This window comes from Xiphias gladius, chromosome 9, assembly GCF_016859285.1.
Source record: "Xiphias gladius isolate SHS-SW01 ecotype Sanya breed wild chromosome 9, ASM1685928v1, whole genome shotgun sequence".
In the NCBI taxonomy this organism is placed as follows: Eukaryota; Metazoa; Chordata; class Actinopteri; order Istiophoriformes; family Xiphiidae; genus Xiphias; species Xiphias gladius.
The window spans coordinates 14468722-14486859 of NC_053408.1; the positions used below are offsets into that span (position 1 = coordinate 14468722).

Consider the following 18138-nt stretch of genomic DNA (forward strand, 5'->3'; position numbering starts at 1 on the left):
GCAGCTGCCACCTGCTGTACTTTGAGTGATACAAATACCTTGGGTATTATCTAGATGAACACTTGACTTTTCCGAAATCTGTTACATTATTTGCTGACTTTACAGGTGTAGCTTCAAGACGATATGTAAACAAGATAAAATATGCACAGATGTTGACTGTTGCAGCCTCTCTTAGTTCTGTGAATCTTGAATGGCTTATGCAGCCACAATTTCTCTGATCACTGTACATCCTGAACGATTATACAGCTAGCATATTAGGCCTCAGAGAATATGGGGAAGCTTTAAAAAGTGCTACACAGTAGCTTGTATGATATGCCATCTAGTAAGACAGACCCATGGGTTGGCAAACAACTGAATTAAACATATACAGTTTTATCATGGAACAGAATAAAATTGTAAAGAAAGACCTGAGAACAGACAATACATTTTCTGAAATTTGGTCTAAGCTCAAATTCATCTCCTTGTATCAAACATCAGAACTGTCTTTGAGCCATGCTGTATGTTACACCTGACAAAAAGTGAAGGATTGATTTGGCTACTATTAAGATGTGGCTCTCTGTCTCATTCGCCATTAAAACCAGTAAATGTCATAACATTGAAAGAAGACTGTATTCATGGTCAAATTAAAAAAAAAAAAAGTTTTTAAATCTAGTTGATAATTCGATGAGGCCTAACCTGAATTAGTTTCACCTAGAAAAGCTTGAGAAGCTCTTTAATGAATGAGACGAAAAAAAAGGGCTTTTCTGTCACAGAATTGAACTTTTTAAGATATGTGGATTCATGTATATGTATAGCCTATACAGTGTAGCAAATGGAACAGTGCCTATGAGAATATAAAGCTGACTTTCAGGTTTAATCTTGTTCAAATCAATTTCGACTTTGTGGAAACTGTATCCTTTTTAATGCATAAACCTTTTATACATAAAATTGTAAGATATTTCCTAATGGTAGACCATCAATATTGTTTCAGCTCACCTTTGTCAGAGTTGGGGTATTTATTGTAGTTTGATCATGAACATGTATGAAATGTGACAGGCCCATATGAGCTGGACCTCTAAGAACACTGACAAATAATAATCAATCCGTGATATATGTAATTAATCAAAGCTTTACAAAATGTGATGTTTATTTCCGCATTGGCTAATTATTGCCGACTCAGAGCTGAATGGCCAGCTTTTATGAAGAATAATAACAAAATACAAATACTTCGTCCCACCATTCATCAGTTTTCGCTTTAAATACACTTACTGTGTAAATATATTTCTTGGGAAGCTGATTGGCTTCGAGACACAACGTAGGCGGGCTCATGCCTATTCTTTCGTCGGTGATTGGTTTTTTACTTGGAAAAAAAAAATGACGTTTTTTACGTTCCTCATTGGAGAGAAACGTGAAGAGGTCCTTCGTTTGATTGGTCAATATATCTGGCGCGAGAGAGTTCCTCTAAGTTTTGAATTTTCAAACTGGGGTCTTGATTCACTACAATTCGGTGCAGCAAGGAAGCAGTTGTTGTTAGGAGTTAGCTAGTCATAAACGTAGTAATTGCAAGCACTAGGGTTTGGCGGTAAATATAAGAAGAATGGCTGACCCACTGAAGGTAACTTTACGGTCAATTTGATAATTATACTTGTTGCTAACTTAATGTGAAACTAGCAAACAGTTATCTCTAGTGTTAGGTACAGAGGAGCTTCTTAGTAACGGTCAAAGTTAGCTAGCTAACATCGTATAATACAACGTTAACACAATAATCGTTAACGATATTTAAAACGCAGAATGTAACATACAAAATGCACTGTTCAAGAAAACAATAATTCTTGATATGTCCCGTTCAGTAAAGTACTAAATCCCCTCCCGGACACATGGCAAAACATCAAATGTGATGTAGGTCAAAATGTCAGGATCCATAACGTTGACCATCTAGTTAGCTAACGAAATTAAAAAAAAAAGCAACCAGTAAGCCCCAGTTAAAACATCTGTCCAAGGGGATGGGGTGTTTTGTAGACTGTGCACTGAAGGGTTTTTTTTGTTTGTTTTGTTTTTGTCTACGTTTGGGCAGTTTGAGTAAATGGCATTGGAGATGTTGTTGGTCATTGTATGGAGAAAGCCCTGCTGCTGTCTTGACTGCAATGCAAGAATTCACATAAAAGATGATCCTGTGTCTTTCGCAGCAGACCTTCTATGAAAACAAGCCGGTGGAAAAGACAAAGAAGGATCCGAAGCGGCTTTCAGTGGAGAGGATCTATCAGAAGAAGACGCAGTTGGAGCACATTTTGCTTCGACCGGACTCCTACATAGGCTCTGTAGAGCCTGTCACCCAAGTAAGAAGTCTCACAGCAATGCCTATGTCTTTAAATTGATGGCTTCTGTAACCTTTATTGATTTAAGTCTTTCGGTAAATCTCACAGGAGCTGGTGTGAGGGTGGACTATTTTAGATCATTTCTGAAGAATTTTGCTCTCACCGCAAAGTTGCAGGATGTTGATTGGGAGAATAAAGCTTTAATGGATCATATTATATGAATTCATGCGTGATCTTTTAGTCACTATTTGACTTCTTCCCTTAGCAAATGTGGGTGTATGATGAGGATGTGGGACTGAACTGCCGTGATGTGACATTCGTGCCTGGGCTTTACAAGATTTTTGATGAGATCCTTGGTGAGTAAACGGCTCTCATAATTTTAGATGGTGTATAATCTAAATAGACAAAATGTCTGCCATACCATTGCCGGCCAACTATAATGAAACAATTTGTTTTTCTATTCTCCCTACAGTAAATGCAGCTGACAATAAGCAGAGGGATAAGAGCATGTCCTGCATCAAAGTCAACATTGATGTGTGAGTAGCATATACTACTGTACGGCCTGTTAAAATCTCAGAATATCCTGTAATCCTACCACAGAGTCCCTTGGCTTGTAAATTGTCAAATCATAATCAACAGCTTTCCTTGCTATCACAGAAGTACATAATGAAATGTGTGCGTACGTTTTTCCTTTTAGTGAAAACAACACCATCAGTGTGTGGAATAATGGGAAGGGTATTCCTGTGGTGGAGCACAAAGTGGAGAAGGTCTATGTGCCTGCTCTCATCTTTGGGCAGCTCCTCACCTCCAGTAACTATGATGATGACGAGAAGAAAGTCACTGGTGAGAATTATGAAGATATTTGTTTTGATTACAGTGCTAATACAACATACTGATTGTTTGTTTTTAAATGAAAATGTTTTACCAACCTGGATTTTATTTCTCTGGTTTTGGCCATCTTGGCTATTGGTCATGGAAACATTTTTCTTACCAATGACATTGCTGAGATCTGGGCCTGTGATGACAATGCTAAACACAACTTTACCATAGAGTCATGTTCAGTTTAATGATCAGACATGCAAATTCCCCCAAAATTTCTGTTATAATTACTCATAATTATTTCATTATTATGTAGACTCCATAATAAGAGTACTGATCCAGGTTTAAAAAAAATATTTCATCATAAAGCAGTGTTGGAAAAACTATGAACATAAGATCCAGGTAGTAAACAGAAATGTAATTTAAAGCTACACATAGGGTTTTGTATGAACTTGCTACAGCCAGGCTTGGTGTTTATCAGCAGATCATTTTTCTAACATCCTAACCCCCATCTTCGCACCAATACTTGTTCTTTAGGTGGGCGTAATGGATATGGTGCTAAGCTTTGCAATATCTTTAGCTCAAAGTTCACTGTAGAGACTGCCTGTAAAGAGTCAAAGAAAACCTTCAAGCAGGTGAGAAGGAGACCAAACTATGTTTGCTCTTTTCTATTCATCTTAATCTGCAAGGGGAAAATGTGAATTTCCAATATGTCCATGTTTTCCACAGACTTGGTATGACAACATGGGCAGGGCAGGGGATACTAACATCAAACCCTTCGATGGAGAGGAATACACTTGCATCACCTTCAGGCCAGATCTACCCAAGTTTAAGATGAGCATCTTGGACAAAGACACAGTGGCTCTGATGACCAGGAGGGCCTATGACATTGCTGGATCCGCCAAGGGTGTCCGTGTGTTTTTCAATGGCAAGAGGCTGCCAGTGAGTTACCACGCTGAGGGATTTTCGAGTTAACTGAATTCAGTTGGGAAATGTTTTAAAAAAGTAATCATTTTAAATATAAGAAGCAGAATCTCCTTTTTTCTTAGCATTTAGACTACTTATATCATTTTGGCATTTCTCAATATCTTGTTTTGTTTTTTTAACATCTTCAACTTTTACATATCTTTGATGTAGGAGGTTTTTTAAATGAAACAAACAGCAATAACCACATCACTCTTTTTCTACCATTTGTACCAGCCTACCTATTGAGTTTAAGCCCTTATGATTTTGCTGATGATTGCATAAACCTGTATTGCTTAAATCATGAGATTAAGAGTAATAAGCGGCTCTTGCACTACAGGTTAGCGGTTTCCGTAGCTATGTGGACATGTATGTGAAGGACAAGGTGGATGAGCTCGGTGATACCCTCACGGTGGTCCATGAAACTGTCAGCGAGCGCTGGGAGGTCTGCCTCACCATGAGCGAGAAAGGTTTCCAGCAAGTCAGCTTTGTCAACAGTATTGCCACGACCAAGGTAACGTCTAGGTGTACTAGATCCTCGTGTGTGTGTGTGTGTGTGTGTGTGTGTGTGTGTGTGTGTGTGTGTGTGTAACAGAGTGTTTGATGAATGAGCGTGGGTTGTGACTTTGATGCTGATTCCCGTAATTTAATTTTTTAAGTAGTCTGTTGGAATACCGAGCGCCAATTTTATCTTCTTTTGTCAGTCCTTTTTAAATTTACATGTTAGAGCAGCTATGAAGCATTTTCAGGGCTGAATGAACTAATATACCAGGTTCCTTTGGGAGCTAAGTACAAGTTTGGCTACTCTCCAGCCGTTTTGTGCCACTGTCATAAAGATTTATGAGATTTATTCTCTAAATGGGATCTTATTTTCATCCTCTGGACTTCAGGGAGGGAGGCACATTGACTATGTGGCTGACCAGGTGGTTGGGAAGCTTATTGAAGTGGTGAAGAAGAAGAACAAAGCTGGGGTGACCGTCAAGCCTTTCCAGGTAAAGTCATCATATTGTAAACTCCGATCTCAGGTTTTTTTGGGGTTTTTTTTTTGGTTTTTTAATGAAGCTGTTGTGGAGTGATTACATTGTTATCATAATTGCTGGATCAGTATTTAGTAGCTAAATCATAAATAATCCAAATACTCTGTTAACAAAAAATACCTGAGTTTGCTTCACTTTCCCTGCATCAGGTGAAGAACCACATGTGGCTGTTTGTCAACTGCCTGATTGAGAACCCCACCTTTGACTCTCAGACCAAAGAGAACATGACATTGCAGCAGAAGAACTTTGGGTCCACCTGTCATCTCAGTGACAAGTTCATTAAACAGGTGATATTAAAAAAAAAACACTGGCATTGCATTCTTAAACTCAGACATGTACTCATTCAGATTTCATAATGCCTCTTCATTTTTTGTTCTCCATAGGCGACATCCTGTGGGATTGTGGAAAGTATCATGAACTGGGTGAAGTTCAAGGCTCAATCCCAGCTAAACAAGAAATGCTCAGCTGTCAAACACACAAAAATCAAAGGGGTGCCTAAACTGGATGATGCCAATGATGCAGGTACTGTATACCAAGCTCATTCTCTCCTTTTTAAATAGTCTGGCCATATCAAAAGACAAATGATTGGTCAACGTCCATTGATAACCATGTTCTCTGGTAGGTGGGAAGAACTCCATCGGCTGCACTCTGATCCTTACTGAGGGAGACTCAGCCAAGACACTGGCTGTGTCTGGGCTGGGAGTTGTTGGCAGGGACCGCTATGGCATATTCCCTCTCAGAGGAAAAATGCTTAATGTCCGGGAGGCATCACACAAACAGGTTAGGACCAACAGAATTCTCCTCCACAGTTGTTAGATGGCAGCTGCCTTTTTTTGCAGATGCATACAGACTTTTATCTCTGGGGTCATGGAACACCAACATAATAAGTTCAATAAAAGAACACCATATTTAGTAGGATAATTTGAATGAAACATAATGAGGAAAAGCAGAAATAAATGTTTTAATTTCACGTATATATTACTCTGTAATCATGTATTTCTGTAAGTTTAGTAAACAGCTGAAAGTGAAACTTGTTTGGTCTTCCCTCTCAGATTATGGAGAACGCGGAGATAAATAACATCATTAAGATCCTCGGTCTTCAGTACAAGAAGAACTACAGCGACCCAGAATCCCTCAAGAGTCTGCGTTATGGCAAGATCATGATCATGACAGATCAGGTGTGCCTTCAGCATGTAATGATATGTGACTTGTCTGTTTTACTTTTGCCTTTTACTGTAACCAATTTTTGTTCATCATTTAAAACTTCAAGTTATCTAGTGTTAAGGTTGACAGGAGTCACACTGTTCAGAGCAGCTGTAGCAGCTGCAAGTTCAGGTGGTATTGCTCTTTAGCTCTACTTATTACTTTACATTAGTATGACTGGACTCTACCGTATTCCTCTGATTGTGACAGGATCAAGATGGCTCCCACATTAAAGGCCTGCTGATCAACTTCATCCACCATAACTGGCCATCGTTGTTGCGCCATAACTTCCTGGAAGAGTTCATCACCCCCATCATCAAGGTACGTCATCTCACAGGATGTGTAGGTAAAATTTGGATTGCAGTTGCTAACACCTCACAGGGACACACAGTTTGCTCGTAGGGGTTTTTCTGCTCTAAGACCTTAAATTGCCTTAAAATTATTCAAAGTTGGAAATCCACTAGATAACTCTGAATGGGAATTAAAATCCAGCCCTGATGGCAATCCAAGATGTAGTCTGCTTGAATTTGCAACATTGCTGCCATCTGGTGACGAAAGCCTGGAACACTCTGAACTGAATTCCTCTTTGATTTTATGTTCAAATCTTTATTGTGAACATTTAAAACATTGAAATGACAAGATGTGAAGACATGAAATGGTTGCAGATTTCTTTTATTTCTCTCTCTTTAGGCATCTTACAAGAAAACTCAGCTGTCTTTCTACAGTATCCCAGAATTCAATGCATGGAAGGAGAGCCAGCCCAACCACAAATCTTGGAAAATCAAATACTACAAAGGTTTGTTGCAAACCCCTGTGTGGTAGTAAAATAGACAAGTAAGCAACCCATCATACCTGACATGTTATGGTAATAATCTTGTGTGTCATTATAATGCTTTAGCTAATATCTTCCTCTATCTTCCTTTATGGACTCTGCCCCACAGGTTTGGGAACCAGCACATCACAGGAAGCCAAAGAGTACTTCTCTGATATGCAGAGACACCGTATCCCATTCAAGTACTCTGGGCCTGAAGACGATGAGGCTATCACCCTTGTAAGATGTTACACAGCTGTTTGGCTCATTACTCACCCGATGTGATTTACATCCTGGGGAAGATCACATCATTAAACTTTTTAGACCTCTTAGTGTACCCTGTCCACCCATTACAAACTTCTGGCAAGGATATAATCAGCAGTTGGAATGTAAATATTTTACTCTTGCATCTTGTTTACTTTTTGCCAGGCCTTTAGCAAGAAGAAAGTAGAAGAGCGGAAAGAGTGGCTGACTAACTTCATGACCAACAGGCGCCAGCGAAGGGAGCACAACCTGCCTGAGGTATCGTACCAACTATCGATGAGCGTAATGTGATTTATTATCGTTTTCTCTTGTTTCACTGTATCTTTTTCTGTCCCTTCACAGGAGTACCTATATGGTCAGTCCACCAGGTCCCTCTCCTACAATGACTTTGTCAACAAGGAGCTGGTACTTTTCTCCAATTCTGACAATGAGAGGTCGATTCCCTGTCTGGTGGATGGTGCGTGAAATGATTAGGATCACCCAAAAAAAAAGTTGTAACTCACAAAAACACTGAGAGATTGTTCTAACTTGTGTCTGCATTTGTGTTAATACCAGGTCTTAAGCCTGGCCAGAGGAAGGTGTTGTTCTGTTGCTTCAAGAGAAATGACAAGCGGGAAGTGAAGGTGGCGCAGTTGGCTGGCTCAGTGGCTGAGATGTCAGCCTACCACCATGGAGAGGTGAGATGACTTTACACTTGAATGAGCTTGTTTCTCGATTAGTTTACAATGCTAATCATTTTTTGTAAACTTGCAAAGAGGCTCTCTGTGTATAACGCTGTCTTTTCAACGCTGTTAGTTGTCGCATTCGTACATGTGGAATATCAGTAGTTTGCCCTTCCTTATTTAGCTGGCTCAGCTACTTTGCTATTGCACATTTGCCTCCAACTTTTACATTTCTATGATCTGGTTAAATGAATGTTTTTGATTTGGAGGAAAATTATGCAAAACAGATTTTTATACCAAGTTTATATTATACTGACTGTTCATGGTGAGAAATTCTAGCTAAATTTAGTAATTTTGATAATACTGATGATTTAATCTCCTCAACCCTTTTTATTTTCAGGTCTCTCTAATGATGACAATCATTGGTTTGGCCCAGAACTTTGTGGGCAGCAACAACTTGAACTTGTTGCAGCCTCTAGGTCAGTTTGGAACCAGGTTGCATGGTGGCAAGGACTCTGCCAGCCCTCGATACATCTTCACCATGCTCAGGTCAGCAGCCTCCTTGCAATCTACAAAAAAGTCTGAGGCTACAGGACTCTTGTACACATTTAACAGTTTTAAGAATGTGGGGAAGTTGGTATCATGGTTTAGCTAGTCAGTGATTAACTCAAAAATTCTTCCACCTTTCTGTCCTTTCAGCCCGCTGGCCCGCCTTGTTTTCCCACCTGTAGACGACAACCTGCTCAAGTACAACTATGATGACAACCAGCGTGTAGAGCCAGAGTGGTACATGCCCATCATCCCCACATTGCTGGTGAATGGTGCTGAAGGTATCGGCACAGGCTGGGCCAGCAAGATCCCAAACTATGACATACGAGAAATCATCAGCAACATCCACCGTATGCTCAACGGCGAGGAGCCTCTGCCTATGGTGGGGACAGGAAATGGTTGTTGGTGGTTGTTGCTTTCTCCTGTATCATCCGTGTACAAAACATGATAATTTGGGTTTTGTTTTTTGTTTTGTTTTTTTTCCTTTTTCCTCCCACAGCTTCCAAACTACAAGGGTTTCAGAGGCACAATTGAGCAGGTGATGGACAACCAGTACATGAACAGCGGAGAGGTGGCCATCATTGATTCCACTACCCTTGAGATCTCTGAATTGCCTGTCAAATCTTGGACACAGGTTAGTCGCTAAAACTTTATCCTTTCTCTCAGGGATGCGTTCAGGATGTTCAATCATGTACCCATCATTATTTCTTATCCATTTTAAGTACTTTTGAGACCATTTTAATTACCTGTATATGTCATTTCATGTTATTCTCTGCGGTCTAGGCCTACAAGGAGAATGTGTTGGAGCCAATGTTGAATGGCACAGAGAAGGTCCCTGCTCTAATTACAGACTACAAGGACTACCACACCGACACCACCGTGCGCTTTGTGGTCAAGATGACAGCGGAGAAGCTGAGGGAGGCAGAAGCTGCTGGCCTCCATAAAGTCTTCAAACTGCAGAGTCCTCTCACCTGCAATTCTATGGTAATTCTATGGCCACATATATGCACACATCTAATATTACCGTTACAGAGGATGAGTCTTATTGGACCTTGCTATAAAATCTCGTGCATTTCTGAAAAGCTTCACCTGTTTGCAAACTGTCATGAACCTTACCTTTTTTTTTTTTTTTTTTTTTTTTTAGGTTCTGTTTGACCATGTGGGCAGCCTGAAGAAGTATGAGTCTGTGCAGGATATTCTCAAGGACTTCTTTGAGTTGAGAATGAAGTACTATGTTCTAAGAAAGGACTGGTTAGCCGGCATGCTGGGAGCAGAGAGTGCTAAGCTCACCAACCAGGCCCGCTTCATCCTGGAGAAAATCCAGGGCATCCTGGTCATTGGTTCGTAGCTTTTTACATTTTTTTCGTTTAAAGCAGACACTGCTGCAATTTAATTTGAAAGACATACAAACAACAAAGATAAATAGTTTGTATATTTACAATTCTGCCCACTAAAAGTACGTTATAGTTATAGTGCAAGTTTTTGTGTCACATTAAATTTTCATTTGGAACATCTTCTGAAATTGTAACAGTTGTAATGGCAGTCACAAATTACATGATCTTTTTAGCCATATTTGTGCAGCCATAGAACGTGCTTTTAATTTTCTTTGATCAAAAGTATTAATACTGTTCATCTGCTTTTAGAGAACAAGCCAAAGAAGGAACTGATCCTCATGCTGCAGCGGATGGGCTACGACTCTGACCCAGTCAAGGCTTGGAAACAGGCTCAAGAGAAGGTTAGGCCCTTTTTTTCCCAAGTGGCTTTCAGCTACATCAAGTGTGCATAAAGTGTGCCAAATAATCAACCTCCACATGAGCAAATAATATTGTATATTTGTGTTCATGCCTTTTAGAATGAGGAGGAGATGGAGGATGAAGAGGAAGAGGAAGGAACGGAGAAGGAGGACACCAGTGGGCCTGACTACAATTACCTGCTGAGCATGCCCATGTGGTTCTTGACCAAAGAGAAGAAAGAGGAGCTGTGCAAACAGAGGGATGCTAAGGTTTGATGTTCAACTATGCTGCAATCTTACTAATGGTTAAAAAGTAAAATTTTAAGTTGATTTATCTCAGCTTTTTTTTTTTTTTTTTTTAACCCAACTGCTTTTCTACAGTTGACAGAGCTGAACACCCTGAAGAAGAAGAGACCAGCAGACCTGTGGAGGGAAGACCTTGCTGCTTTCTCTGAGGAACTGGTGGTATTGACTCTTTATCTTTTTTACAATTTTTTTTTTCTATACAGCCAGTCATTACTGCCTGTTGTCAGTCACATATGATCAGATACATTACGTCTGCCATATAATGTGACAGTCATACTGCCAATCTCACAGGTGCATGCGTGCTTATTGAGTGCTGATCCAAGCCTCTGGAAACCCTGGTCAGATTCAGTGTTGTCACTGTCAAACTTTTCCCTCCTCAATCATCTGCTGATCTTGTTCTTTCTTGTGCTCAGCGCATTGAGGCAAAAGAAAAGGAGAACGCCACCGTGACGGGCGTAAAGGGGACTGGAAAAGGCAAAGCAGTGAAGGTGAAGCAGGAGACTCTGCCCACGCCCCAGGGTCGCCGCGTCGTCCCGCGCGTTACCAGCACCATGAAAGCTGAAGCTAATAGGAAGGCTGACCTCAAGAAAGGAGAAGGCAAGAGGGGAAGGAAAATCAAGGTATCTCTTTTAAAATTTAGCGTGTGTGTCTTGACGTACATTTATTATTTTGTGTACTGGGGCCGTAGTTTCAACTATCCCGACTGTCAGAAACAAAACTCAGTACAGTATGTCCGCATCTTAACACTTTTTGGTACAGCACTATCCCCAAATGAAAGTAAAATTTTGCTTAACCCTTCCTGTAATTGCAGAGTGAAAATGTAGTGATGAAGATGGAATTTGGAGAAGATGCAGAAAACACAGATCCAAGTGAGGAGCTTGGCTTGGCTGCAAGAGTTGGCAAGAAAACTAAAACCCAGGCAAAGGAAAAAGGTGAGCTAGACTACTGTAATAACAGCTGGAAACGTTCCATCACTGGCCAAAATTCTGAGTTCAGTTTGTTGAACACAAAGCAGTGCCTTAAAGACTTTCTATTTGTGCCAGCTCTGTTGGTGTCTGTATCATTAAATATAGTGTTGTGTTTAAAAGGGCAACCAGTACCAAATTTCTTATCAGTAATATCTGGTGGCAGCAGTGTGAAAATACATAAACTTCAAACCTGACTATTTCTTTAACCTGTGGTGTATTTTGAAAGCCAAAATAAAGATTTTGTTTATATAACGCCAGCTAGGTATATTCTAGTTCAGAGATAAGACATATACCAGTAACTTCTGAATTTTACAGCAGCAGTTACTCCACACTCCCACATGGTTATAAGCTGACTCAGGTGTTGTTTTGCCAAAGAGCTTGAGCAAACAAAAGAATATAAAGTTTATATGCCTAGTGATATGGGCACATTGACAGACTTCTACTGGATGTTTGTTGAATACGAATGGACTTCAACACTGTGGCGAGATTATGTGGGTATTGGGTTGGGTTTGCCAAGAACATAACAACTCTTCGACTTATTACGACACAGTAAAATTTTACACATTGCACCTATTTATGTACTCTGTCTCGATCTACTGTAATGAAGCGTCATTGCATTTTTATGAAAGATGACTAAGAAACACACGTCTCTGCCGCAGTATCAAAGACAGGAAAGCAGACCACTCTTCAGTTCAAGCCTGTTACCAAGAAGCCCAAGAAGAACCCCTGGTCAGAAAATGAGTCTGACGATCTGTCCGGCAGTGAAATTGAGGCAGAGGAAGTGGTTGCCCCCAGGGAGCGTGTTGAACGCAAAACTAAAGGTGAATCTACTAGATGACCCAGACCACCATCATCACGGTCAGATAGCTGTATCCATTGTTAGATTTCTTGTCTATTGAAAAGACTGTGTTTCAGCTATTTGTTTGTTCATATACACTGAATACTTGGCAGATCAGTATTCTAAGCACTTCCCTTACCCAGACCATGAGATAAGATGTAATCACTCCAGAAATGTTTTGGGATTTTGAATTAAAAGACTGATAGACCTCATTTCCTGAGGCTAATTAGCTGTCTTATCTCGATTTAGTCCTAACTGGTCTTTGGAACAGCCGTTTGGTGGCGCATCTACGAAGGTGGGGAGAATCCTAGAAAACAAACACCGGGGGGGTAGTAGTAAAAATGCATAACAGGATTGCTAAGCCCATGCTGTTGCTTATTTCATAAGGTGCAGTGAAGTACAGTATGTCCTCCGACAGTGAAGGTGAATTTGATGACTGGGGGAAGAAGGATGCACCAAAACGGAAGGCTGTTGTCAGTGATGATGATACCAGCTTTGCCCCAGAGCCCAGCACCATGGCAGACAGTGATGTGGACTCTCGACCCCCGCCTCCCAAAGCCCCAGAACCTGTGTGAGTATGAGGCAACAGACTTGATGAATAAAACTTCTTTCACATCAAGGCTTTCTTTTTTGCAGTCAGTTTATTTACCTCTAATTTCATCATTTTTATTCAGGAGGAAAGTGACAAAGAACAAATCAACAGTAAAGCGAGCTGAAACCAAGTCAAGCTGTAAGTATTTTCACAGGACATCCGTGTGAAGAGAAGAGCTTGAGAAATGTTGAGTAGGAGGTTTACTTGCTTGCTTTTTGTGGAACTTGACAGCTCAGTCGGACGATCAGGTGCCTGTGTCCAAGGCTCCAGTCCAACGTAAAACCAAAGAGGCTGCCCCTAAGAAAGCCGCTGCTGCAAAGAAACCAGCTGCACCCAAGAAGAAGGCTGCAGGTATTTAGACAAGTGTTTAACCTAATTATGAACATCTCAACTCACTTAAGGTTCATGATGGTTACAGAAAAAAACAAAATTATATGCATCCCTGCCTAATCTGCGTATTTAGTACAGTGTGTTCCTGTTAATTTATCTTAGATGTGAAGCAGCCGTCCATCCTGGATGCTCTCTCCAAGCCCAAACATTCATCCAACACAGCTTCCAAAAAGGTCCCTTCATTTGACTCCAGTGACTCGGAAGGTGAAGCTAAACCTCCAGTTACCAAGGCAAAGCCCGCTCTCAAGCGGAAACAGGCTGTCAGTGACGACTCCGACAGCAGCTCAGACAACCTCATGTCGCGCCTCAAGGCCAAAACCACTGCCGGCGGCAAGGTCAGTTCTCACACTGAATTCTGATTTCAGGAAGGCCTATAGAGGCCTCACGGACCGTGAGGCCTTATGCTTTTCATTTATTCATTTATTTTGGTATTTTAAGTCACTATTAACACACCTTGTTATATTTCCTCTGATGTAGAAAACCATGAAATGGGACGAGGATGAGAGCTTCCAGGTTTCAGATCAGGAAGCAGCAGCTCCCACAGCTGTGACACAACGGGACAAGCCCTCACGTACCCGCAAACCTGTAACCTACAACCTGGACTCCGACTCAGAAGACTTTTAAATTTAGCCTCTAAGTCAGTGTCCATGTGCTCATTTCTTCTAGATTTTGTAATAAAGACCGGTTCTTTAGTAAGTTATACATATATCTTGTGCCATGTGATTGATATGGCCTCGGTTTTATCCCTTGAAGCATGGTTGCATTTACAAATGTGGCTTAAATGGACCTTAGACCTGCAGTCTGCATGGTCTAAAAAAAAAATCTGATTTATTGTAGAGGGAAAAAAAGTTTAAAAAATCAGTTATTTGTGTCGGGTGCTTGGACCCGGTTATGCCTGTGCAGGTCAAGTTTTTAAGCCTTTTTTTCGTCTGTACTCCACTTGTTTTGTCTTGTCTTGTAAATATTTCAATGGCTGTTCATTTTAGGTAAAAAAAAAATAAAGCTAATGTGTCTGTACTGATTCCGCAGTGTCTTTGAAATTATGAGTTGCAAGAAAACCTTGCTTGAAGGCTAAAGTTTTGTGAAATATGTCGTTGATTTTTGTCTGTACAAGTCAGGTTCTCAGGAGAATTCAAATAGCATGTTTAAGGGAGGGAGGAGCATCAGTCGCCTCTTCTGGTAGGTATGCTGGGGAACAGGGAATTTGGAAATTGCATTTCCACATCAGAAGGAATAGACAAAGGAGATTTTTTTTTTTAAAGTTTTTTTTTTTTATTCAGAAGTTGAATTTGTGATCATTGAAGTGATGAGATTTATTTATTTTTAATTTCCTTAGCTAGTTTTCCAGTGCAACATTGATTCACAGCTGCAAAGTTATGTGGCCACTAGGAAGAGATAAGTGTGGTTCTTTCACTGCATAAACAATCAGAGTGCTTTAGTCACATTACATATTTTGTATGTTATCCCTGGTGGTACAGCTTCGAACAGATCCTTCCTGCTATTTAGGGAGCTCTTTGAAATGCTCATCAAGAGTTAGCCTTTCTTGAGTAAACCACTTCTGTCTGGGACTAGATGGTTGCAGATAAGGACGTCACAGGAATTTCCTTAACTGTTGCCGCCCTCTCAATTAGACGTCCCTGCAAACATCAATCACATACCATTTGGGAAGGGAGTGAGAGGAGTACAAGTTTGTATGGACATGAGCATAACGCTTTGATTGGACACAATTTTTATTTTTTCAAGTCTTCCTTCAGTTTATCCAAGGACATACCTGAGGGCAAACGAGGAGCGCGAAACAGGATTTTGAAGGCTGAATCAGATTGGGTTAGGTTTCGTGTGTCTCTGCATGAGGTACATAAACCACCTTAGGCTGAACCTGTTTTGTCATGCTGCCATTGGCTTCTGTAAAAATGCTGCATCTGAGTCGGGTTTCAGACCGGCAAGTGGCTCAACTAGCCAATGTTCTTCCACAAGTAGCAGCTTGTAGGCGATTGTATTCATAAATTTGGACCCCACGGTTAAGCATATTACTTTTGGCAAAAAGATAATGTCAAAAATGCATCGGTCAGTTTTTGGAAAGTGCCTAAATGACTTGTACCTTTTTTATAGTAGCTGGTAATGAATTTCCATTATAGCAATTGTTTTGTTTTTTTTGTTTTCTTTTATTTTTTGAGGTTTCCCATTGTGGGATTTAACTGTTTTCTGTTACACTCTCTTCAAATAAGACCTAAAGAAAAAGAAACATACCTTGGAGTTTAATATTGGCCGGTGTTATTGTTTAATTCCTTGAATGATATACTTGAATTGCTGTTATTGCAGGTCGAATAATCATGTTTCAGTTTCGTTCTAGGTCACTGGAATGTGAATCGTATCACCAATTCAGAAACCCTGGACCGACCCTTGATCTGCATATTAATGTTTAGACATATTATCAGACATGAAGTGGGGATAAGAAAATACATTGTAGTGCTGTCTCTTTTTAGCCACAGACAGCATTTGCTCTGATAGGGAAAGGTGGATAAATCTCCAGACTTCGAGGAAGACATACCTGAGACAGTATTGCAATCATGGGGGAATGGGGCCTCCTTGGTGTACTCTTTGATAACCTCCAGGAACACTCGACTCTGCTTGGTCGTTTCTGGCTCTTACTCATGCTCGTGTTTAGGATACTGATCCTGGGAACTGTTGCCAGTGACTTGTTTGAGGATGAGCAAGAGGAGTTTGCCTGCAACACCCTCCAGCCAGGCTGCAAACAGGTGTGCTACGACATGGCCTTCCCTATCTCCCAGTACAGATTTTGGGTCTTTCACATCGTCCTCATCGCCACACCTTCCCTGGTTTTCCTCATGTATGCCATGCACCACCGTCACAAGAGGAACAGCAACTCAAAAACCAAAAGTGAAAAAAGCAGCCAGGGCAGCAGAGTAGACCTCGATTTAAGGAGGCTCTACATTATCAACGTGACCTTCCGCTTAGTGGCAGAAGTTGGCGTTCTGGTGGGCCAGTGGTGGCTGTACGGCTTCAAGGTGGAGGCCCAGTTCCCCTGTACCCGCTTTCCTTGCCCCTACACAGTGGACTGCTTCACCTCCCGCCCTGCAGAGAAAACAGTCTTCCTCTGCTTCTACTTCATTGTAGGGGTGATATCAGCACTATCCAGTTGTGCAGAGCTTTTCTACAGCTCCATGAAGTGGTTTTGCTCAAGCCAGGGGCCCTTCCTTCCCCAGTATCACCGCAGCTTCGAGCGAGAGGAGGCAGAGGCGCAGGAGAAAGCAAAGAGAAAAACAGTGTTGGGGAGCACGCCCAGCAGTGTGAGGCTGAACGGAGGATCGCTGAGGAGCAGCAGCACTAGGGAGGCCTCCAGCATTGGCCACAAGCACAGGAGTGGAAAACATAAGAGAAGCAGGACATTCATGGTGTGAGAGAGCCTTAATTCAAACATGCTGCAATCACAGTAGTCTCTTTTTTTATTTAAATGCCATAACTATCTTTCTAATTCCTGTATACCATTTTATTTCATAATTCTTGAGACTGATGATGAAACTGTTACTGGTAAGAGATTGTTGTCTGGTTTGGTTTGGTGACTTGTTAAAGACCATAAACAGTTCAGGAGGCTGAAAAGCCTCTGGATTACACTTGATACGCTGTTTAACACGGATTCCTTCTTCCCTTCTTTGTTTCAAAGAGAACCGATTCTACATCCCTGTACCACATCGTTTGTAACTGAAAAATCCACCTGAAAATAAGCATTTAGTGAACAGCGTGCTATTCTAGTGGTTTTGGGCAGTGAAGTCAAAATCTAAAAATGACAGAAGCTGTCTCTGCAAACTGGAAACCATCGCTAAACCTTATTTTAAGTGTGCTTTTTTCCTTGCTTTCCTGCCAAAGCTAGATGAGAATATAAATACCACTTTCATGTCTGGAAGCTTAGTATGAAGCTACAGCCAGCGGGCCATTAGCTTGGAAGACTGGAAATGGGAAATGAAATCTAAACGTCAAACTACTTCTCAATGAGGGTTCAGATGGTGTGACAGGGAAGTAAATTATGCTCTGGATTCAGCCACTAAATATTTGCACACTGATCTACCAAGTTCTTTGGTTTATTTAATAGTGAGAACTATTTTTATCAAGGTTGTAAGATTGTCCTTGTTTGATTTTTGGTGCCACTTTCCATTTATTTATTTACTTATTAGTTGCATTCGTAACTGGATTATTACCAAATAGAAAGGCTTAACACCAACCGAAGGGTTTTTTTTCACAATTTTGCATTCATAAACTTGTTCCGATAAATGGCTTGTAACTGGCCTACACACCATTAATAAATGATATTGTGAACATTAGTAAATTCACTAGTTACAACTTGCCCTTATAAAGGGGCCTTTATTAAAAAGTTGCTACTCAATTATTTTTTTTAAACAAGGACAAATCCCATTAAAATGGGGCCTAGTAGCTAGTTTGTTTCCTACCACCAAGAGCAGCGGGCAGCTGGACTGGTTACTCAGGTTTTTATGTTCACTACATGCAGTCTATCTTTCTCATGACGATGATGAAATGAATGAAAACTTCACATACTTCAGAACCTTTTTGTGAGATCATCTTGACGTTTAAGTTTTCACTGTACTTATACAGTTTAACACATTTCATTTAACGACTGACATGTTTTTATTGGCACTTCTGTAACAGATATATATAAATGGACTATAAGTGGGCAAG

General features: G+C 40.7%; 2 protein-coding genes across 6 annotated transcripts; both read left to right on the forward strand.

Annotated features, from left to right (window-relative positions):
- The first annotated feature begins 1422 nt into the window (after positions 1-1422).
- On the forward strand, positions 1423-14449 carry top2a (DNA topoisomerase II alpha). Of its 5 annotated transcripts, none has more exons than XM_040135745.1 (35): positions 1423-1594; positions 2166-2315; positions 2560-2650; positions 2767-2830; positions 2992-3137; positions 3651-3748; positions 3843-4055; positions 4417-4590; positions 4967-5068; positions 5263-5400; positions 5497-5635; positions 5736-5893; positions 6166-6291; positions 6527-6637; positions 7007-7112; positions 7258-7367; positions 7557-7649; positions 7734-7848; positions 7947-8068; positions 8454-8602; positions 8753-8984; positions 9102-9236; positions 9386-9586; positions 9747-9942; positions 10246-10337; positions 10455-10604; positions 10716-10799; positions 11054-11260; positions 11452-11572; positions 12268-12429; positions 12834-13017; positions 13121-13176; positions 13270-13389; positions 13531-13763; positions 13906-14449. In XM_040135745.1, the coding sequence occupies exons 1-35, from the start codon at positions 1577-1579 to the stop codon at positions 14050-14052; spliced, it is 4743 nt and encodes a 1580-aa protein (XP_039991679.1). In that variant the 5' UTR covers positions 1423-1576; the 3' UTR covers positions 14053-14449. The 5 variants fall into 5 exon arrangements, with proteins under 5 accessions (XP_039991679.1, XP_039991678.1, XP_039991681.1 ...); XM_040135744.1 differs by having other exon boundaries at positions 11452-11571; positions 12264-12429; XM_040135747.1 differs by having other exon boundaries at positions 11452-11571; positions 12264-12429; positions 12840-13017.
- A 1493-nt stretch (positions 14450-15942) lies between these two features.
- LOC120794593 (gap junction delta-3 protein-like) lies at positions 15943-16847 on the forward strand. The gene has a single exon (XM_040135800.1). It carries the CDS (start codon positions 15996-15998, stop codon positions 16845-16847), a length of 852 nt encoding a protein of 283 aa, XP_039991734.1. The 5' UTR covers positions 15943-15995.
- The last annotated feature ends 1291 nt before the right edge of the window (positions 16848-18138 follow it).